A 24,984-nucleotide genomic window follows, 5' to 3' on the forward strand; every position below is an offset into this window, starting at 1 on the left:
AATAATGCTTAGCTTACATTATTATGTTCTTATTGAAAATTGTGCTTTATATTAAAATGTAACTGTTTAAGAATAAGTTCGATTGTAGCATAGTTTATGTTTTTAAAATGTTGCATTATTTTATATTATATTCATGATGAAATTATCTATCATCTTTCATATTGTATTGTAGAATTAGTTTTTTCTTGAATTGTTAAATTGTATGTTTGTTTGTAATTTACATGTTGAAATTTGTAATTTCAATGGGCGGCGGCATGTTAAGTTAGAATATCAGCACCACCTATTGGATGAGTAGAGAAACTCTCACTTGGCCATCTGGATTTGGCTAAGCAACATGCCAAAGCATGTATTAGATCTGAATAGTTAATTACTGTAAATAAATTAGTTAGTTCTTTTGCTATACAGTCCACTTATTAGTTTAGAATCAAAGTACAAATGCAAAAGAGTACTCAGAATGGATAATAAAAAATGCTCCATCCTGTATATTCAGCTTTTGTAAATCTTCAAAACATAATTAAAATTTTTTAAATATTAGAACTATTAGTCAATGATAAATACAGTGGAACCTCGAGATATGAGTTTAATTTGTTCCAGCATCGAGCTCGTATAGCTAATCTCTCATATCTAGAAACAAACTTTCCCATTGAAAATAATGGAAATCCAGTTAATCCATTCCACACACCCCAAAAATATCAAGATATAAATCAATTTTCCTAATAAATAATACTTGGTGTTTTTAGAGAAAATCCAAGCACAGATACTTAGCCTTAGCACAAATATAAGCTTCTGACATCGCCTTTTAACTGCTTCTGTTAATTCACACCAATAACAGTTTCTCAACATCTTCTAGGAGTTTTGGACTGTGCTTAGATGTGATGGTAACTCCTTTGGCTATATTAAATTTCTTAATTTCTTCCTTCTTCTTCAGAATAGTGCAGATCATCGATGCTGATCAGCTGTAAGTTCTCGCCAATTCCGTCACTCTTACACCAGGCTTATGTTTAGCTATGATTCCTTTCTTATTTTCAATGGTCATGGCTTCCTTCTTTTTCTTTGCAGCACTATCTGAGCCAACAATCTTATTGGGAGGCATCATGAAATAATTATTTTCATGTTAAATGTAAAAAACAATTAACTCAGAAGTGCACAAACTCAAAGTGATCTGAGGAGGTGATTCACTGAGTCGAGCCGGATCAGGAAGCGTGGCGCGCATACCAACAATACTCGTTACTCGTGTCAATGTTCGTATTTGGAGACTAATTTTTCTCTCATACTTTCCTCATATCTCGAATTTCTCGTATATAGAGGTGCTTGTATCTCGAATTTTTTGCATATAGAGGTGCTCGTATCTCGAAGTTTCACTGTACAACTGGTACTTCTTTATTAAAGTACCCACTCAGTTATTTGCTAAAAACAGCAACCTTAATCATCTTATGAATAAAATGTAAATTTGAAATTTGGCCAAAAGCTTATATGGTGCCACTTTAATAAGGAAATACCACATAGGTCCAGACATTGGCTTCTCACTAAATATGATACTGTTGTTTCTTAATTTAACATGGGTGCCATATCTGGAGATTTATCATGTGCCTTGCATCTAAGTATTACAAAATTACTTCATACTCAGCTGACAAACAAATGCCAATTTTTTTAAGAAGACCCATTCTATAAAGTTTAATAAATCAAATGTTAGCAAATAAATATATTTTGAAATAACTTTTTAAAGGAAGAAAAAAGAAAAGCATTAATAACTGTAGAAAAAGGATTCACTAAACTATCAGCGCATATAAAATTCAAAAACTGAAAAAAAAAAAAAAGAAAAAAAAAAAAAAGAAATTTCTGAGAATACAGACATACCATCAATAAAGCTGTATGTAGCTTTCTTGTACGAATCCCAATCAATGTTCTCTTTTTTATCCACATTAAGTGCAGCCCATTGTCTATCAACATCATCTAATATATATTTCTTTTGTGTATACTTTATCCAATCTTTTAACTCCGACTCTGTTACAAAGCCATCCTAATCATAAGTACAAATTTGTTTTATAAAAATATTTAGTGTTTTTAAATTTTTCATTAGGTAAAACTACTGTAGTACCTCCTGTAAGGGACACCTTTGTTTCAAGGACAATTCTGTTGTTTCCTATCACTTTGAACAGAAGCCTTAATGTATTCACTTCTTATTAAGAGACAATTTAAAGGACAATGAAAAGAATTTCAAAAATAAGATACAAGCAAATAAATAAAAAAAGAAAAAAAAGAAAAGAAAAAAGAAAGAAAGAAACGATCTTTGTCACTAATCATTTGAAGTTTCAAAGGCAAATTTGTGCTCACTGAAAAATAGATTTATGACATGGGAACAATGAAATGAAAAGTTAATCCCTCTGTTTTGAAAACTGCTTTTTGAGAAAAAGGCAAGCTGTGGTACAGTCAAAAGGATATTTCACATTCACAGAATTCACACTCCAGTTATTCTTGCTAGTTCTCAGTAGGGGGAAGAAAACAGTGTTAGTCAATTCAAGACAGGAACCAATGGGAAAGAAATAGTGGTTAAGTGAATGGACCACCTGGCCAAGGACAGATATCTCATAATGTGAAGAGAGTGAAAACTAGAAGGGCTAGCTCATAGAGCATTTTTTCCTGAAATAGGAAGTGAGAAGTCATGTTGACACTGAGTGCAAAGAGGCAATTCACAACATAGAAATTAACATTTTAAATTTGAAGAACCAGCATTTAAAATGAACTGTGTGTGAAAGATAGCTATAATTTGGAAGAGACAATGTTACTGCTGCATTGTCAGCCTATGCATTTTACACTGAAAATTAAAAAAAATTAATAATGCTACTTACATAATTTTAAAATAATAGATAAAATCTGATACTCTTTTAATGCATTTTTTAACTTACTTTTTTTTTTCTTTTAAATGCGTATTTATTTATAATCATTTCTTTACCAGCATACTAACTGAGAGAATTCTACTACTGCTTCTAAGATAACTATAATAACAGCTATTTAAAGTTAGTCAAAAACAACGTTAGATTGACATAGTTTTAAACATATATGACAATTATATTTTTCCTGCTACTAAAGAACTTATGTTTGATTCCCTTGAAATCGATAGCTTTATTCAAAATTTCTGACAATCTAAGGTTGAATTTTGGCCCAATTGTAAATTTTACATTGGGATATTTCTCTTCAGATTCAATATAATAATCAATATTTTTTAAATAACTGGATTGGTGAATTCTCCAAACTGTGTTTTATGTGAGTGAGTCCAATCAGCTTATGATTTTTAAACATCTGAATAATTGTATTGCACTTTCTCAGTACGAGGACATTGTTAAAAGGTACTGGAGAGCTTTTGAACTAATGGCTTAAGTGCTAATGTTTAACATTTGTAAAATAACTTACACCTGTATTACATTTAAATAAATATATGTAAAATTGTTATCTTAATTTTGACAAAATAGAATTACTCACACTACCCAAAAAATTATTTAATTTTTCAAAAGTGAAGGTTAAGGAGGCAGGTCTTTTTATGCCAAGTACTTTGATGTTTTATACTATTATAATTTATCTAGAATGCTCAGCTAGCACAAAATAGCACAGCTAGTGAAAAAGGATCTTTCCTCATTGGAGTGTTAAAATTTAAAATATTTATTGTTTCCACTGTGAAATGAAGCCCCTCATTAAAACAAACTGCACTTTTTGAAAAGGACAGAAAATTTGGTCCAGTTTAGAGTCAGCAGTGTTTTGACTCTATATGCATTTCGTCGAAACTGAGAATGCATATTTTTTCTACAGAATTCAAATATTAACATCTTTCCTTCATTAGAGTTCTGAATTCCTGAACTACATGAAAATTTAGTGCACCATCTCTTTAATGTGCTAGTACTAGGTAAAAGAATTCCCATTTTTTCTTTCCAAAAATCATAGCTTTTAGATGACAGAGCTCTTATGACAATGGCAACATGAAATATCTTCACTGGTCCACCTGAACTTTTCCTTCTTTTCTAGCAATGCATTAATCGGAGTCTTTGTAAAAATATGCTTTAAACATTTAACCAAATTCTCTGATCTGTGTTTTTTTTCCCCCCTTCTAAATTTTGCTATTGGAGGTTTAAATTTCTGAACTTCTGATACAAATTTCTTTCTAGATCTGTCCACTATCGTTGTCGCTGAGCAAACACTCTAAAATTTTTCTTTTCTCTATTTTTCAATATTTTAATACATCGTAATCTTCCAATTAACCCTCCCCCCCCCAAGGCTTGGGTCGGCGAGGAGTCTGTCAAAGGAATGAACTACCCCTTTCTTTTTATCCCTCGAAAAGTTCTATCAATCTTAGTTCTAACTAGGACTGGAGAACAACAGAAGTGTAGTTTTGTACTTGTATATTATTTTACATATCTAGAAAGATTATTTACTTATTTCTTTTAATTATCTAGCAAGTTTTCAAAGAGGAAAAGATTAATATTAAAACAAAAAGTTGATGTAATTCACGTAGCAGAAATTGAAAAGCTTAGTTTGAGAATTTTAGGCAGTGAAAACCAAGTAAATCATGTTTTAAAGAATGAGGAAAAAATAAATATGTTATAAATTACTCATTCAAATGAACATTCACAACTAAAATTTATGAAAAACTAAAGCATGCAAAACTGATATAGTACAGTTCAATAGGTTTTGTTCTGTAAGAGCAAACAATATTTCTGTACGTGATGTATTACTGCATGAAAGACAAAGGAAAATTCTGAAAATCTGGAATTACAGGATTTAAAAGCATCAAATGGTTGGTAAGAAAAATTTACGAAAAGACGTAACATTACTTTTAAGACTATTTCTAATGAAAAAAAAAAAAAAAAAAAGAGTAGATATGAAACATGTAATAGATTGGGAAAAAAAAGTAAATGAAATTTGTAAAGGATATGAGGCTAAAAACATCTAAAATGCAGATGAAACTGTATTATTTCATTGAATTTTGCCTATTAAAAGTCTATAGCTCTGTAGGGTTCAGCACTTTTATCTTGTTAAATGTAGTGTTCAGGAACCTACTGAACTACTAGGTTCTTGGACTTGAGCGACTATTCGCTCAAGTCCAAGAACAGAAACATAAATTCAAGAAGGGTTAATTACACTTTATTTGCTCCAAATAAGGATGTACAGTCAGCCTCTTTCTCAAGGCGTATAGCCCCTACTTGGGCTTAAAATATAAGAACTAACTAAGAGATTTAGTCGAAATTAGCACAATTTTAAACTAGTTGGCCCGTAATATTAGCCAGCAAAGCTATCAAAAGGCACGTAATGGCCGAGCATAGTAAGAGTTTAGGAATACTAACTCTCTCTGGCAAAGCCAGTGGAACTTGACTTAAATACTACTCTACTTCTCATTTGCACTTAACACGATTCTAAAAAATCATTCTGGGAAGGAATTGTAAGCTGAAGCTAGAAGATGTAGGAAAGTGGCAAACTTAAAACAACTGTTATAAAATTAAAATATATCTTACAACTCTATGCTAAGATAATTTGATAATAAAACTCTATGCTAACGAAAAAAATGCTGTGATGGTAAAAGCTCCAAGGAACATCTCACTGTGTTACTTTGATATAACATGAAAGGAGAGTTTAAGCAACCACTTGTTATTGGAAAGACCAAAAAACAGAGATGCTTCAAACACATCAATCCAAAAGCTTTATTGGTCCATTGGCATTACAATAAAAAGTCATTGATGACGTTAAGTATACTGTCAGAATGGTTGATTGTTCTCAATACAACAATATCTAGAAAAAAATGGGATGTCTCTACTATTTCTTGAGAATTTGGGAGCCCATCCACAAAATGTCAGACAGAAATCAGGTAAACTAGCATTTTTCCCATCTAATGTTACATCAGTATTACAGCCTTTGGACCAAGATATAATTTAAACTTTAAAGTTCAATACAGAAAACTTGTTAAATGTTTTGTGTTTACGATATGCTTTTAGTCAAGTTGCTTGCACAAACAGAGATTAGCTCGCAAAATGTGTCAATGTATTGAATGCTATTCAGAGGATAACACAGGCTATTACATCCATAACACAAAGTTTAGCATTGTTTTAAGAAAAAATCTGACGTGTACGCCACATGACTTCCTTGTACGGAATATTAAACTATACACATCTTTTGCTGCATTTCATTTAAACTTATTTCCTTGAATATCATTAGAGATATATTTCTCATTCAATTAATACAGTTCTCATTTTGCGGCAAGGCAAAAATACATAACTCAAAATAACTTCAGTAAAAATTGAAAAATATGAAAAACATAAAACACCTGAAACAATTAAAAAACAATTTTTACAATTAAAAACTAGAGTTTCTGCGCAAAAGCAAGCAATTCGGCCTACGGGCAGGAAGGCAGATTTTTTGGTGCACAAAACTGAAAGTTTACTTTTGGTCCCACTTAGTAAAAAGACACTGAAGGTGCAAAAACTGCCTTAATTCACTATTCTGCTAAGTTTTAAATGTAAACATATATGGCTGTAATGGGGAGGAGACTTAGCCATACTTAAACAACTTTTAAATTGTTAAAATTCTACAACTATTGTATGCAAATTAACTAAAGGCATAAAAACCTTAATCGGAAGATAAGAACAATATAATTCAATCATTTTGAAAGCAAAAAATGCAAAATTTACCAACATGTAAGAATTAAAAAAAAAAAAAAAACTAAGCTCACGGAGCCGAGTAACAGAGTAGGTAGACATAATATATTTATATACTTTTGGTACGGCCAATTACAACCAAAAAGGGAGGTAGGTACACAACTATATATTATAGTAGTCTTATATAAAAAATTTCAACAACTCCGAGACTATTCATTTTTAGTCATGTGTACGTACGTACAGACGTCATGAAACAAATCTCTTTTGAATCCATTTTAAATCAATTTTATAATACCGTTTAGAAGGGGGGGGGAAAGAGTCCTTTATTCTGTCCTTATGTACATATGTCATGCAAAAACATTGTTAAATTGCATTCGATAGCAGTCAAAATAGGCATTTGTGTTGAAATATAATACCCGGAATTTTTCACGATTACAATATTTTTTTTACTTCGTACAAGGAAGTAAAGAGCTTTGAAATTTCAGTTTTGAGTCCCTTTGGCAGTGCTCATATGCAAGAATATTTAGATATCAATGAAACTTCTGTACTGAAGATACCAATAATGATAAAAAAATCTTTTAATTCAACTGTTGTTGATGATGTCAGCTTTAACAAAAATAACTTAGAAAGCAGTAAGAAAGCCGAAGAAAATTAGAGGAAAAGCGTGATATAAAGAGCTATATAGATACCTTAAATTACACCTCTCAATTAAAAAAATTCATGATAACTGTTTGTAACAATGAAGAACTTCTGATTATTGGTGACTTTCAAATCCACAAAGGAAAAATCCTTGCAATGCACAGACTTTCACACAAGCCTGTGTAACAATCATTTTCAATAAATTTCTGTAAGTACAAAACTCTGTTGTTCATTTCATACATTTTTGCAATAATTAATTTTTTTTAATTAAGAATTTTCATTAACTTCAAATTGAAATAAACACCTGTGGTTATGTTATGTATTTATATATCATTTATTTAAACCTTGATACAACCTAAATTTCTAATTGAATTACAATTTTAGTATGTACCCTCTAAAGAAATACCACTATTTAAGGAATAAAATGTCTTGTCTGTTGGATGTCCCTTATTGGGAGGTACTACTATAAACAATACTATAAAAAATGGCAGAAAATAAAGAAAATCATATTTGATACTCTAGAAAGGTATGATTACAAAATTTACATTTATTATTCACAATAGCAAATAACCAATTAATAGTTAAAATGTAGAATAAAAAAAATGAAGTAACAACATACCACTGTGTCTGATAACCTTTACTCATTATATCCTTTAATAAAATATGAACTTCCATTCAGCAGAAAAAGAATCATTATAATGCATCGTTCAAGACTATTAACGATAACGATTATCTTAAGAAAACAATAGCACAAGTTCTAAAGTAAAATATAAAAGGAAAAAGCAAACTTTTTGTAAAAATACAGAAAATCCAACCTCAAACTGGGTAACACACAAGAAGCAAAAAATAAAAAACAGCACAATAACAACTACTGATAATACATTAATAGTTTAAAAGTATATTTATTAAAATTTATTTATCTTATTAAGGTACTTGCGTATTATGGCAACCAGGTTGGCGCTATTTGTAAGTTTGAGTAAAAAAGTATGAATAGAAAGAAAATGTGCATTTATTAATTACAGATAATTTTTAATACAGTTTTTTATATTATTTTGTTTTAAAATATGAAATAGCAATTAAACCCTTCCGGTTTCGAATTTGAATAAGTTACAGAATTATTTTTTCGGCGGAAATTTTTTGGCTATTGCTTTTAGCACTGATTGAAAACCGTATTCGCCATAACCATGTACACGTCGACTTATTTTTACTTTAAAAAACATCCCAGAATTGCACAAAAATGGCATTGCGCACACTCTTGACTTTATCCATGTACACTGCTATTTTCTCATAAATTACAAAAATTTGCACGAAAATGCAGGAAAATTTTGTGAATCTACACATGCTCTTTTTACAAAACTACATATAACATGTAGGGTTGCCGTAAGTAGGGTCGGCAAATTTCGCAATTTATGCGAATTTTGGCCTGGTTGCATTAATACATAAGTACCCTTATTAATAATACATTTGAATTAATGCAAAACATTTGATTAGTTTTGTATATGCTGCATGACACAATTTAAATGACATAATTATTTTATAATACTGTTATTTTATAATAAAAATGACAATTTACAGTTATTTTATAATACTGTTATTTCATAATATAAATAACAGTATTGATGTCATAATTTAAATAACATGTTATGACATCATTTCATATATTTTTGCATGACATAATTAATAAATATTCTGAGGCTAAAATATTAAGAATCAGAATATAGGTACTTTCTTTTTAAATCAGCCACCACACTTAATCACCAAAAATTGCAAATTGCTAAATCAATTATATACGAATTTCAAATAACACCAAAGACTTCTGAGGCTCCTCCTTTAATAAGAAACTAATTGATATTATTACTAAACTCATACTGTATATGAACCCAATATCTACACTTTAACCATTTGCGCTAAAAAGACGTGCCACGCACGTCGAGATGCTTTTGTCATAAACCGCGAGCAACGTGAACACCACATCGATAGGCATTTATCGCAAAAAAGGAAATAACATGGTGCACACGTCGCCTAACAACAAGATTGTTTATTTCTTGAGTTACAGCTCTGGACTGCACTCGCAGATGCGGAGCGGCGTAAATGAGACACTTTACCGTTTGCTATATTGTAGTGCACGGCACCGCAACTGTGAAGCTTAGTCGTAGCGCAAGTAGTTAATGTATATTCCACAGAACAAGAATTATTTACCTTATTTTTGTCAATTTTATCCACAATTTTAGCAAGCCTTTCTTTACTTTCTTCAGGACTCAATTGATCAAATTTCCTAGCCTCTTCTTCTCCAAGGAAGGCTTGATGATCATACTCTGTATTATGTACATCATTTTCAGCATAGTGCTTTTCATCACTTAAGGGCTGTGAATGAAAGAGTATATCGGTCATTTAATTCATTTAAAATTAAAGCTGGAAAAGATTTTTCATATTTTGAAAAAATCTTCAATTAATAGAAATTAACTTCAGTTTCATAAAATTGGAAAGTATAAAATATTTCAGTGTTAATTTATATACATATACTTTTTTAAGTAAATAATTGCAAAACTGGAATTACCTAAAAATAAAGACAGATGACTGAAAAAATTAACTGATCTTCGTTCATATTAAAAACTCAAATTTCTAAAACTTCAACTATTTGGCTTTCAATTAACCAGAAAGCTCAAATAATGGAATACTTTTAAATTTCAAAGTTTTTATGAAAAATTAAGAAAATGTGAAACTTGTAAAGCAATCAAAGAAAGTATAGGACTACAGCTAAAAAACCTTCTTATAATATTTTGAATATCAATAAAATTGAACACTTCTTTTTCAGATGTTGAAGACAACCACCAAAACTGTTACATTCATTGTATTGTTCCAAGAATTTATCCCTGAAGCTGGACACTCCTGATAGAAAGAAAAGTGGACAGCTAGTATGGCAAAGGGACTGGGATTGGGATTATTCAGTTATGGCAAAGCACACGTGGGCTATCTGCCTAAAGGAAGGGATGCCTTCGTGAAGGACTTTCTAAGGAAAAATTGGTTCATATACATATTACACATGGGAAAAGTGGGCTGGCTGCATGGGCATACGAAACCGTAATTTATGAAATAAAGAGCAATTATGATCTATCAATCAGAATGCGAGATATAGACAATTTCATTCCTGACAGGCCTAAGCGACAATTTCCGTCATCAAGATGGTAGCATTTGGCCATTTCTTGCCATCTTATCAGCTTTCTGGAAGATTTACAAAAACACTTTTTTTGAAACCCTGCGACCAATCTTTCCAAAGCCCATGCTATAGCTATATTACAGGGTACAAGTATGGGGCATACAGCTAAGGAATTTAGTTGCGAGTCAGCTGCAAGATTTAGTGGTTAGCTGAATTACGATATACCCTGAGAGTGATTTGAGGAACTTTACAATTTATTCCGTGTGCTAAGAAAAGAAATTATAAGGACCAAACAGCAACAGATTATAAGGATAAAACAGATACAGGAAGATACGTATAAGGATAAAACAGTACTGACATTTCTTGAGCTATTTCCAACAATTACTGTACTGTGTGTGCTATTTATTGTCTTTATTTTCATAGAAAATTGTTCATTTCTTCCTGCTTATCTGAACTTGTTATTTAAACAAACATCAACTATCCCATAACTCAGTTTGGGATTTCTTCGAGTCCTGACAACCAGGAAGATTTAAGAACAGCCGAAAGCCATAATAGAAATAATCACCGCAAATTTCGCCAAAATGAAGACATTGATTGACGTGATGCTACTGAGATAAAGAACTCCATCAACAGAAATGCAGCTGAGATAAGGACGGAAGCAGCAAAAATGAAGGAAAGTACCTCATCATCCCTCTTCAAAATGAAGAACTCCATTGAAGCAAATGCCACTGAGATGAGGAAGGAAGTAGCAGAAATGAAGGGGAATACTGTTGCCATCAAAGCGAAAGTCGTCAGTGCTATGAACAAGAAAGCAGCTGCTGAAGAAAGAAAATTGCAGAGAGAATTTTGCAGTGAAAGAGAGACTAGGGAAAGAGATTATAAAGATAAAACAGAAATTTTGAGAACAAGCTTCATCCTTAAACCATATCCCAGCTTAACCTGCTTTGAATAACATTCTGGTTCAGTTATCTCAATCTACACTTAACTCTTGCCACATGACAGGAAGTCATCATAAAACATGTACAATTTGAAACGCTTTCTCAGGCAAATCAGTTACCAAACTGTTAAATCTGACAGTATGTTTATGAAGGAAGACAGTGGACATCCCCCAGGCACTTCCAGCCAAAAAATTAAAAAATTTTTCAGATGTCGATGCCTTACTTAGCACACCAGAATTAAGGGTTGAAGGAACATTTCTCAAGGGTTATTCCCGACTACAAGTCTTAAAATGGCAACTCACATAAAAAAATTAATGCAGCTAACATTTCTGCCCGAGAAATTACACATTGAGTCTGCAGTATTTTGTGGATTGTATTAAGAATCTTGAAATACAGCAAGCACTTCGAATAGCAGACAGAGTACTCAAAGATCTGAAGTAACAGTGTAAAGGACATAATGCTAAAAGCAATGGCAAAACTGATAAAAGGAGTGAGGTTAATGGAAGCTTTCAAGATGAAATGAAATAATAAAGGCAAGGTAAAATGCTGAAACTGTAATGGAGAAGGACAACTATGAAAACTATATTCTGCACATCCAGTTCAAAAGATGAAAAATATGTTTAAAATGCAACAGTGAAACAAGTGTTCTTCAAATCAAATATCTTCTTTTCATGGCAAAGATAAAGAAGTGTGTGTGGAAAGAGAAATAAGTGTTTTTTCATCCTGCATGATAGTAGACATCAAATCGAATATGACTACTCTGCAACCTGATATAGCCCAGTATTTAAACAGCACAGTTTGTAGATTTATGGCTTAATCCATAAATCTACGAACTGTGAAAATGGCAGGACTTGGAAAAATTATTGTGCACATCAAGTTTACATCCTATGTATAATGAGTACACTGTCTATGTGGCTGATATAATTAATCCATGCATCATCGAACTTGGACTTTCTAAGGAAATATGGATTTTGTTTAGATGTCAAAAATGGTTAGATGGATATAACAGCTACAGAAATATCACACAGAAAGGCTGGAATGTTCTACAACAAATCCGAAGTTTATGATGGAAAGTTTTAAATTGCAGCTCATCTTATTGAAATCTTGAGTACCTAGTGTTCTGTCAGTGCTTCACGATAGCCCGACTGCAGATCATTTTTTTTTTATATAATCAAAACACATCACATGAACATTTGTTTTGGAACATTGTTTTTTTTTTTTTTTTTTTTTTTTAAGCCAAAGGAGATGTAAAAATTGTACAAAATGTGAAATGTGTGTATATAATGCATTGCATGTGGCACTCAAAAAGGCCCGCAAACAAATACACAAGGAAGATTAGTGCTACAGTGCGAGAACACTATTTGAAAGGACTGCTCTGGATATTCTCAGACCTTTACTTCATACAACTAAGCATGATAACATAGCCACTGAGAAGCTGAGATACCATTCCAAGTCAACAAAAATGGAATTCAAGGAAGCACATCAAGTTTGGTTCTACAGCTTGGAACATCAATGTGGTATCTAAGTTACAAACATCGGTACTTTTCCGTTTCGCCGGCGCAAATCTCGCCAAGCAGACTTTATTGGCGACAACATACAGTATACACATAAAAAATTTTAGCTCTAAGAATTTTTTTTTGAAGGCATAAACATTTTAATATCGCTTAAAACTTTATAAAAAGCCAATAAATAAAGACAATAAGTTTGTAAAAAGACATTAATTTAAGAATTTACTATGCTTTCATGGTTCAACATCCTAATTCGCCGGTTCATATCACGTGACTCCAAACGATCTCATCTCACATAAACTACTCTACAAAAATCTAATGCTCTCCGTAATTATCTACATTAATTTCAAGTTAAATCTTAATTTGGAACACAAGTTTAAATGCAAGAAATATTTCAATGCGTACGAATAGCTTACTCAGAAATTATGTAAAACTGCAGTGCTTTACTTCACTAATGCATTCTCATTAGAATTGATGAATTTAACCCTTGACTTTTCTTTTCTATATTTTCGGCTTCGGGTAAGCGCTGTGATTGCATCCTAATTGACCTAATTACCGAAAATGGCTTTAGACATAAAACTGAACTATCTGATAAAAATTCTATATAATTATATGCCAGTATTGAAAGAAACAATCAATCTGATAAGAAAAAGCTGCGAATTGTTTTGAAAATGAGGCGTAAAAGGTTACCAGCGAGAATATTCCGTTTGGCATCGGTTGTACCATTATTGGCGACTTTATCGCTTGCGCCGGCAAAACGGAAAAGTACCCAAACATCATGTGAAGTGCCCTACTGCGTAATCAAGAAACCGAATAACATAGTAGACCATATAGAAAGAACTATTTTTAAACCAAAAGTAATGTGCTAGAGTATACTTTTACCTTATAACGGTAATAAGAATTTGTTGTCTCTGGTCTTGGGACTGCAGTCTTAAAGAAGGGTTCAATGTCAACAATATTTGTAAATACTGTAATTTCGCACGTATAGTCCGCACCATCATATAGTCTGCAGACACGATTTTATATAAAAAAAATTTCAAAAATAGTCAGATAGTCCGCACCACTGGATAGTTTGCGGACTATACGTCCGAAATTACGTTTAATACGGCAATATTCCCATGCTTTTTAAAAACATCCTTTTGTTTGCGCCAATTTCTCACCGCTTTCTCGTCCACTTCAAAATAACGGGGTAAAATCCTAGTATACGGTGTAGCCTTGGCACGACTTTGAAAATTATCGCCAACACCAAAAATGATCCAAAGAACGTCTATATATATACTATACACACATAGTATATATACTATATACATAGTATATACTATGTTTAACTATATATTTTCTTTGAATGACCTGTTAACTACTCATCGTATATGTCCCGTTTTCACTGCTCATCATAAAGTCGCCAAAAGTAGTCAAATCCTGTGTGCACCGGATACTAGGACTAAACCAATAAAAGCCTGTTTCTCTATTTCCATCTTTTTCAGCATTCTCAACTACCTTGAGTTTAACTCAGCAGTAAAACTCCGGCGATGTTTCATCAACATTATCGAAGATGAAAGACAAAATACTGTGCAACGTGCTATCCTCATGATAAGTGGTAATGAAATGTGACCTTCGGCCCCACTCACTCGGTGTTTCCAAACCACGCTATAAGTAAATGAATCACGCTTTTTTTTCGTACTCTAGGTACTTGCTACTATGGTTCGTAAAAACCGAGCTGACGCATCAACTACTTCCCCCCTCCTGGCAGTTACCCTAATGCAGTGCGAAGGATACTGAGATAAAAGACTCTGGTTGCGCTAAGTCAGTGCTCATACAAGACTTTCTTTGGATCAGATCCTGGCATCGCTTGATGCGCCAGCCTGGATTTTTAGGAGCTCTACTTGCTACTACTCATTCGTTCTGCACTATGCTGTATGGTTTACTATCGATACGATACATACGAATGTTTTCTTACAATCCCACACTTTTTTTATATTTGATCATCGGCAGTTCCCGACAGCGTGTTTTTAAAATTTCAACGATTTTAACCGTGAACAACCAGCGTATTATCCGCACTGGTGGATAGTCCACAGCTTCAAAAATTCGCATTTTAAACACAGGTAGTCCACGGACTATACACGCGAAATCACGGTATTTGAACCCTTTTTGAGTATATTTTTCTTTTTCTGTATTGATCCTTTTTGAATTCACTTTGTGTTTAATATATTTTGTGGCCATATGTCTTGGAAGCATTTATTTGTTATATAGGACTATAGATCTTTTAATTATGAGTACAACAATGGTGGAATTGTAAAGATATGTTAATTATAATTCAAGATATAGGCAATTTTGCTCCTGAAAGACCTTACTGATGGTTAAATTACCAAAAATTATTTTCTTGTTTTTTAATATGTAAACAAACTTGGACTGTCTCATAGGTTATACAAAATGCAAGTTTATAAAATTAAAATATTATATTTAAAAATTTCCTCACCAATCATAAATTTTTAAAAATCAGTCAACGAGACACATTTTGCAAAATATGCAATAAAACAAATAATTAAAATTATTTATTAATTTTATAGCAAACAGCAAATAATTAAAAGATAATTATTTTTTTTTTGTTCCTAGAAATTTTTTATATACCTTATGTCAGTAGTCTCAAACTGACGACTCGTGAAGCAATCTGATGTGGCTCACAAATACATTTTACATTATATTTACCATATTTACAATTTAATTATACTTATTATATTATTTTAATTATGCATTTGTTGCAAAGATTTCATGATTTTAGTTATTTTAAATCCAAATTTAATTACTTTCATTACCATTAAAAACAAACATGAATAATGCACCAGAAAATCTATAAATGGAGCTGCTAATTAATTTCCAGTATTATATATAAATCTTGCTCAAAGATTTGAAGATAGTGACTTTATTAACTTTTTATTTGTACTTCTGCCAAAAAAAATTCTGCACTAAGAATAATTGCTTTGTTTGAGAATACATTTATATCTGAACAGCTTTTTTTCACGGTTAAAAATTAATACAAAAAGAACCTGATTGAGCAATAAGCATCAACAATCTGTGATGAAGATAATTTCTCTTCGAGTTTACAAACTTTAACAGAACCGAAAAACCATAGAGTGTCAAACTAGTGAGAAATAAAAGTTTAAATTACTTGTGTAGAAACATAATTAATTTTATTTATGCATTAAAGAAAAGATTGATAAATAAAAAGACAGACTTAGTTGTCATTATTTATTCTCAAATTTTGTCTCACTTGAAACGTTTTCTCTGAAAACATTCATAATTTATTTATAATCATTTTAAAACTGGAGAAAAACATCTCAATTCAGTTGTTTATTAGTGCTGTTATTGATTGTAGTGAATTCGCGGTAAGATCAGATTAGCTTTCTCTGTGTTTTGAACTGAGTTCTATTTATATTTTAGTAGTTTAAAATATAACTACTGTGAGGTATTGCGATATTGTATGAATATCTCTGAGGATATTAAATTTTATCAACTTGTGCATTCAATCCATTACAAACCCATATGCACACAACAGTACAAAGTCCGAGATCCGGAATTATTGGGATTTTAGCAATTGCAAAGCACACACACACATGCGAACATTTTGGCTTCACTTATCATTTAGCTAATTCCCAAAAGAGCAGCATCAGAGCAGTTGCAACCAGTGCCGCCACACCGAGCATCAGAATTTAGGGGTTGGCAAGAAGTTAAAAAATTTAGAGGAGCACCACAAACAGCCCAAATTAGGGATAGCAGAATTTTTAGACTTTATGAAAGGCACTGGGGTGTAGAATTTAGGGGCAGCAGAATTTTTAGAATTTAGAAAGGTACACAGCAGAATTCCGGACTCCCAGTGATTACACCGAGCAAAAAAATTTTGAGCACCAGCCGTGTTCTCCCTGACATCACACTTTAGGGCTGAAAGTATGATCCAAGTAAACATCAACACAATACCAATCAAATACATTGTTAAGACACAATAACACGCCGAATAAATACTAATTCAGAAGTCAAACAACAAAAATTAGCGTTATATTTTCAAAATTTTCACAGGACTAGTTTCAATGGCTTTACCGACCCACCATCCTCAGCTGCAAAAATGAACAAGATAGGAAATAATGATTAGATAAGATAAGAAAGCCTGGACAAGAATAAGCAAGTGGCCCCATCTGTTGATGAAACCAGAATTAAAACAATTTCTTTAACCCGCGAGAAAGCGCGTGAGGTGTATCATACCCCAACCCTACATAAAAGTGGAATATTCCTAACTTGTGAAACTGAAATTCTGTGCTGCTTTCAGTAGCTGAGTTTCTAGTTGTGGTTGACTTTCAGAACCGCTTTTTCTTTGCCTGTGTTTTTCAGAAAAAGATTTATCGGTATTTTGTTGGAACTGGGGTATGACACACCCTACGCGCCTGTTCATGTAAGTGTATTTCTGACTGAATATTTAGTTCAAAAATTTATTTCTAGAGTGTAACAGCAAATATTTCTACTCGCAAGTGATTTTAAAGTACTTGACATTAAATTCTTAAAACTTTCTAACTGCATTATGGTAAAAAGAACGAGTCCCTATGAACTGGAGATGCAAATCATGTGAGATTTATTAGAAATATTTGAAAGCAATGAAGATTGCATTTCAGAAACTGAAGGTGAAACTAAGAATATTTTCTACAATGTTTTGGTTTCAAAAAAGATAAAACATTAATTCCTGATGTTCCTAAAAAAGGGAAAACTGTTCTTATGCTTTCAACATTATATAACGATCATACTACAGATGATACTATTGGAGAAAATAAAACGTCAGGAATTATCTGTTTTTATAATATGACTAAAGGAGCAGTGGATATGGGGGACGAAATGTCAGCCAATTATTCAATTGCCAGAATAACAAGGAGGTGGCCAATGGTAATTTTCTTTTCTGCACTGAATGTTGCTGTAATAAATGCTTGAATTATATTACATTCAACTGCTAACCCACCAACCAGAAACAAAAGTCTGTTTTTGAAATACTTGGCATTACAATTAATGAAGAATAGTATTGAACAAAGATCAGATATTAATACTTTTCCAAGAAATTGACGTACTGCATGCAAAACAAAAGCAGAAGTTTGACAAAGAATTAAAACAAATACATGAAATTCGAGACAACTAAGTATGAAAGATGTGATAAATTTTTTGCCCTCGCGCCAAGGACAAAAGCAGAAGTTTGACAAAGAATTAAAATGAATACATGAAATTTGAGACAACTAAGTATGAAAGATGTGATAAATTTTTTGCCCTCGCGCCAAGGACAGAAGAACGTGAATGCAACGTTTAAAATGTGAAAACATTCTGTGCCAAGAACACATGAATGTATTTCGTTCAAAGTGTGAAGAAATAAAATAAGCATGGTGTATTAGAGATGTAATGAAACTTAAGAGCATGGTGTATTAGAGATGCAATGAAACTTAAAAGCATGATGTTTATTTTTTTATTATTTTCATTTATCTTAATTTTAACTCGGTTTATTATTATTATAAGATTATTTCGGAACTTAATTTTTTGAAACCCAATTATTATTCACTTATTTATAATACACGAGAATAAAAAAAAAAAAAAAAAAAAAAAAAAAAAAGTTTTAAAACTAAATAATACTATTTTTATTGTATTTTAAATATTGGGGTATGTGATACCCCACACGTCCACTCTAGCAACTTTTCTTGTGCGACTTCCGCCGGGTTCAATCTTTGCGTTCGGCCTTCAGGCCGAAGGCAAAGATGGATTGGAATTAGGATCGTTAACTAGAACAGAAAGATTTTTTTGAATGTGAAATGCCTCTAGAAAATCCAGTTCTTCAATCGAAGATGTTTTTTGAATAATTTTGGCAGCAGAAAAATTGAAAGTTCAAGAACTCTATTTAAATCATCTTTATTACCTTCAAACAGGGTAAAAGTTTTGTCTACGTAGCAGAACCATACAGGGAAGTTTAAAGTTTCAAACAATTTTGATTTTCGGACCAACAATAGAGACAGAAGTCTTCTGAGCAACAGAAGACTTCTGCGTTTCCTTTTTTCTAACATATGCCTCATGTTCCTTGACGCGAAATTTTAAGGCTCTCTTAGTTTGGCCATTGTAAATTAAACCAGACTGGCAAGGAATCCTATAAATACCCCAGGAATTCATATCCGGAATGGGGTCCTTGAGTATGGAACTCGGAATTTTATTGATGGGAGAATAAACAACCCGAAAGTTAAATTTCTGCAAAATATGTGCAACTTTATAGCTAATTGATGGAAAGAAAGGAATGACAACAGAATTTTTATAATCTCCTAAAACAAGAGTGTGTCTTTTAGTGTGTTGAGATGAGAATTTAACTGCTTGATTAATAATGTTGGGTGAAAAGCCCTTGTCAATAGCTATTGCTTTTAAATAATTTAGTTCTTCATCAAGGGCTAGTTTGGAGGAGCAAACTTGAAGAGCATGGAAAACTTAGGAATAAAATGAAGCTAACTTTTGTTTAGTCGGATGGCATGATTTAAAGTGTGATGGAAGGTAAACCGTAGTACTGAAGTTGGATGTCTTACGTGTGACCCAAATGTCGAGAAACAGAAGAGAATTGCAAGTCTCAAGTTCAAAAGTGAACTGAATAGCAGGATCAATAGAAATAAACAGGGTAAAAGTATTGTCTACGTAGGAGAACCATACAGGGAAGTTTAAAGTTTCAAACAATTTTGATTCATAATAATGCATGTAGATATCAGCCAGGATGGGACTGAGGGGGCTTCCCATGGCTAATCTCCTCAGTCTGCTTGTAATATTTATACTGTATATTACATTCATTCATACTTCATACTGTATAATACATTAATTCCAAAATTTCTAGATTCTTTTAGCTTAAATGCATTATCTAATCTCATACACAGATCTAAGAGCTTCCTAAAATAAAGTTTGCTTACTATCCACAAAGATTTTCGGAAAAAAATATTTTTCTTATACGTTAGGAACAGATCACATAAAAAACATGCAATGTTTATAAATTATTAAAATGAAAAATCATACAAAAACTTTTTAAAGAAAGTTGCAAAATATTTCTTTACGAATTTTGAAAATATGGTAATGTTTTAAACAGAAAAAGGTGACAAATTCTGAAACATAAATGATATGCTTTAGTTAAATGATAATAATATTTGATGTGAAGTTTATTAAAAATATGTAGGCATTAAATTTAATAGAGTGTGTTATTTTATTCCATTCCAAAAATCAAAGTTTTATAAATATGCCAACATGCAAAAGGTAAAAATAATTATTGATATTTTTCACAAAACTCATAACTTTTACTTGCAAATTTCTCAAAAAATTCTACAAATAATAAGTACATTTTTATGAACCATACTACTTTAAGAAAGCTACGATGTCAAACCTTGCTTAGTATGGTTATCAATCGGGAGGAAATTTTAGATTTTCAACAATAAAAATGGTTGCTAGGCAAACTATTTAGTAAAATATTTTCCTCTCTTTCTGAAAACATGTTGCTGATAGGACAGTACCATGTACTGTCTTAATTCTAAAGTATAAATAAATATTTAAAAATATAAATTTTAAATTAATATTAATAAAAAACAATGATATGTCTTGCTATTTGCTTAAAAACTAAATGAAATAGCAAATATTTATAAGCTCTTGTTATATATTTTTGACAAATAACAAATAAAATATTAATTATGAAAAAATATATTCGGATTTCATAAGTTCTCCTTTCATAAAATATGCAAAAGATATTTAGAATATTTATATAGATATGTAAGCAATTTTTACTTCAAATAAAGTGATATAATAATCCTCAGTTATTACAATTTTTATAATATTAAGATTTAATTTAGAATCACAATTTATATAATTAATACATACTTTATCAATCACCCTTTTACTGCTCTCAGGATTAGGGACTGCTTTGCATGAAATAAGGCTCAGTAACAGGATTAAAAAGCAGATTCTTATACATAAGGACATTATCTAAATGTGAAAAAAGAAGGAAAAAATATCCCATTGTAATTTTTTTTAATGTAATAAAAACATGAGTATCATCATATTCATTTTCAAAAGCATAATTTTAAATGAAAATACTAGGAAGGAAGAAATTCAATATATGTTTCGAGCAAAACGTTATGCATACCCTTAGAAAATGACAAAGATCAGTTCTAAAAATTTCCGCTAAGAATAATAATAGATACTAAAAAAAAAAAATTGTCGGAACAGGCAACAAAACCAAGTACTGAAAAAAAGACAAAAAATCTCTCCCCGACCTAATGAAAAGGCATCTCAACAATCTTTTTAGCAAAGGCTGTTTCTGCAAATAAAAATTAAGCACTAAAGTTACAGAATGAACTTTTAATAAAGAATTTACAGTAAAAAATTACAAAACAATTTATGTAAACAAATAATACATAATTATTCATTTTTTAACAATTTGAGTACAATGCTACCTTCATTAAAAACACTTACAAGAACTATTACTAACCAAGTTATTTCAATAAAAAACAACTCGCCGGTCAATGCTATCCGTGTGGTGTGCAAAAACGCAACTGACATCTGACAGAAGTTAAAAAGCCACGTATCACAAGCATGCACTTGGGGGGGGGGAGGAATTGTACACTATTTTAGCACTGACAGAATAATTATTTAAAAAATTATACAGCTATGCTTATTTTCCTAAAATATAATTCTTTTACTTTTATGAAGGCAAGTAATTTTTATTTCGTATTAAATAAATGTGTTAAGTTTAAAGTACTTCCTTACTTCTCAGAATCTCTCAGAAGGTGGTTCTTTGACGAAGAATAATCTGAATCAGCTTTTTCTGAAATGTATCAAATATTTTGTTCTGTCAAATTAAAAAAAAAAAAAAATCTGTTTCATCTATTAACCTTAATATCCGCGATTCCAGCGCTCTGATACGCCATCTAGTGGCTAAAAGGTGGAAACATTAAAGCTTGGGATTTACGTTTGACAATGCTACCTAGTTTGTGAAGCGTGTTGTGATCGAAAAGTAATTAAACGTTTTATTTTTTATTGTTGTGGGCATATGTATAACTTAAAAAGAAGTACAGACCACACGTTTTGTTGTGTACACTAGTCTAAATCACGAGCTTGCAAGGAACCTGAGTTATGCTTCTATCGCATTCTTGGTTCGAAAAATATCGAACGAGATAGCAAAACGAAGAGGTTGGATTCGCGTATTTCGAATTGGAAAGAAAGTTGGACGTTATATGAACGTGCGTTCTAAGCATTTAAAAAAAAAAAAAAAAAAAAAAAAAAAAAAAAAAAAAAACTGATTACATTTTTTCTCGTAAGAAAAGTTTTCTTTCTCGTGTATCATACATATAAATGTGTATGTGTGTTCTTCGAAAGTAAACATGCATATTTGTGTATTGAAGTATAAATCATTATAGCTCATTAATCTTTTAAATATTATTAATACACATACATATACAATTATGCTTTTATGCATATTTTACCTGCAAAAATTTAAATTGTGTTTCAGTTTATGTTAGCAATGATTTAAATGAAAATTTATAGAATGACACATGTAAAAGTAAAAGTTAATTATTTTAACGTTAATGATGAACTTTGAATTTCATATTCTAGTAATGTTGAAATTTCTGTGTGTGAGTCATTTTAGAACTATTTAGAACTGTTTACAGTGGTTCAGGATAGTTAGCATAAAAAATTTCCAGTTCAGAAAATAGTTATGATGATGTAGTATGAGTAATAGTATAAAAAGTATTACAGATATCAAATCTTTTCCACTATAGAATAGCATGCACCAAACAATTTCTTATAAAATTATATACATACCATTGTTACTCGCTGAGCACAGTTAAATGTTTTTTCTTATCTTTTATAGCAGTGTTCGTTTTGAAGTAAGTATTAGTAATAAAAAGTTTTTAAAGTAGCTTAAAAAAATTATCTCCATGGTGAAAATTAGCTAATGATGAAAGTATTTTTCCTCACTTCAAGTATCAAATGGGCACATGTATCTTTTTCGAGAAAATCTGTTGTTCTGTAATGTAAAACACCCAAGTATTTGTTCAATGATAAATATTGATAGGGGAGAGACTTTTAAGTAATTTCATTTCTCAGCCATTATTCAAAATATGATTGCATGTAACTAAATAACTTTGGAGTAAATTAAACAGCGTGCACAGACATGTGTATACAGATATACAGGTTAGCAAATGAAAGCAAGGACTTGGATCAGTTCAGTAATTTATTAGATTGTTTATGTATTCCTGTTTTATTTATAACAAGCTTTAATTTAGTAGAATAAGAACGTGTAGAACATTTAGTAGAATAAGAAAAATACATGAATACACAGCCTTTTAGTTGCAAGAAAACAGATTTTGCATAGTTATTTAATGATGCAACCATATTTATTATCTCAAACATTATCTTAGTTGTATTTCTGGGGCAAATATGCATTAATTCTCTTACCTATTATTATGTCGTTATAAAAATTCGATTTTATGGTGTTGCTTATATGTTCGTAACTAGAATTGGTGTCGATTCTATGCAGTGTTGATACCCGTAACTATAAGCCTCATCAGTGCTAAGAAGATTTAGCGATTTTTTTTTTTTTTTTTTTTTTTTTACTGGCACAATCTCAAAATTTTCATTGCCAGTATGTCATTGTTTGCGTACAGCACTTTTACTAAGAAAATTATAGTACATATAAAAAATGCTAAGGATAATAAAACCTTTGGTAATACCAGATATACATATTGATTTGATATTATCTGATAAACATTGTAAATGAATGAATAAATTTGTCATTAAAATAGTTCGGAGGAGTAAAAATACATTAAGTCATTTATATCAAGTGTTGCAAATCAATCTGAAGTTATGTTTTAGAATGATATATAAAAATCCGCATGTGTATCGTGTGTGCAGTGTCTTCTGGATGCATATTCGTGTAAAACCGATGAACACTGGTAGTTCGGTCCAACTTTCGATCCCGGCAAACGGGCTGACTCCATGTGTGTTTTCTTGATTTTACACATGTGTATCGTTTATGCACTATCTTCTGTATGCATATGTGAATAAAGCGGTAAATCTGGTAGTTCGGTCCATTTTCGAATCCCAGCAAGCAGGCTGACTGCATAGGTGTTTTCGTGATTTTCCGCATGTGTAACATGTTGGCAGTATTTTGTGAATAACGTCAATAAAGCGGGCGCAGCCAGGGTAAAATCGCTGAATACTGGTAGTTCGGTCCAACTTTCGATTCCCGGTGTACTGTTCAGAAATTGTGGATGCATATGTGAATACAGCGGGCGCAGCCCGGGAAAAAAATCGCTGAACACTGGTAGTTTGCTCCAAATTTCAAATCCCGTCGAATGAAAGCGGGCTTCACTGGTAGTTTGGTCCAACTTTCAAATAAAGGCCAATGAAAGCAGGCTTCTTCCCGCTCAAATGGCGGGCTTCTCCGCTAGCAATCATGCGAGCTAGCATATATCTTGTGATTGCATACGTAAATCAAGTGACCTAACGTGAATAAAGCGGGCGTTCCACGAAAGCATCCCTTCCCTCATGTAGCGGGCTTGCCCGATAGTGATATATAAAATTGTCCCTCTCTAGCTACATCCCTGAAAATAAGCATTAATTCAAATATTTAACAAATAGATTTGATCATATTTTATGCATCATGCAGACTCTATTTCCAGCTCTTTAATTTAAGTGCAATTTATTTCCAATGTATGAACATGAATACTGTACAAGCTTAGTCACATATTCGTAATTTAATTAAGTTTTTATATAAAAGTTAAAATTTACCAGGCAGTTGTTTAAAAAAATAGTTTAATAGATGTTGCTGTAATTTAACACTTTTGATTTTAATGTTTTCAGAAATTTGCTAAATCAAGTTTATCTTCGTGTGACCTTGCATCAAAGGCACCGATAATAAATTTGTTTTGGCATTTAGTGCTAAAATTTTTAAAGAAAAACTTATTATTGATGTAAAAGAAGGAACAAATTACATTTAATCTTGGTAATATGTCTTATGATATGCTTATTTACGGTGTCATGATATTGCAGTAACTTAAAGGGCATTTCATATA

At 31.6% G+C, this 24,984-nt stretch overlaps 1 protein-coding gene across 3 annotated transcripts in view; it reads right to left on the reverse strand.

The window, feature by feature from the left end:
- The window catches only part of LOC118186230 (calumenin-like), a 36,568-nt gene extending 15,029 nt beyond the window's left edge, over positions 1–21,539 (reverse strand). The window contains exons 1-4 of one of the 3 annotated variants that reach the window (XM_035356312.2): positions 21,396–21,539; positions 20,786–20,890; positions 9,477–9,641; positions 1,858–2,020 (exon numbers count right to left, since the gene is read on the reverse strand). In XM_035356312.2, the coding sequence (XP_035212203.2) occupies positions 1,858–2,020; positions 9,477–9,641; positions 20,786–20,887 (430 nt within the window). In that variant the 5' untranslated portion in view covers positions 20,888–20,890; positions 21,396–21,539. Of the gene's footprint in view, positions 1–1,857; positions 2,021–9,476; positions 9,642–20,785; positions 20,891–21,050; positions 21,193–21,379 lie in introns of those variants that run through there. The other 2 variants (XM_035356311.2, XM_035356314.2) reach the window with 2 other exon arrangements.
- Positions 21,540–24,984: the final 3,445 nt, after the last annotated feature.

This window comes from Stegodyphus dumicola, chromosome 10 (genome assembly GCF_044657685.1).
Source record: "Stegodyphus dumicola isolate Sdum_Otavi_A_Nest chromosome 10, ASM4465768v1".
In the NCBI taxonomy this organism is placed as follows: Eukaryota; Metazoa; Arthropoda; class Arachnida; order Araneae; family Eresidae; genus Stegodyphus; species Stegodyphus dumicola.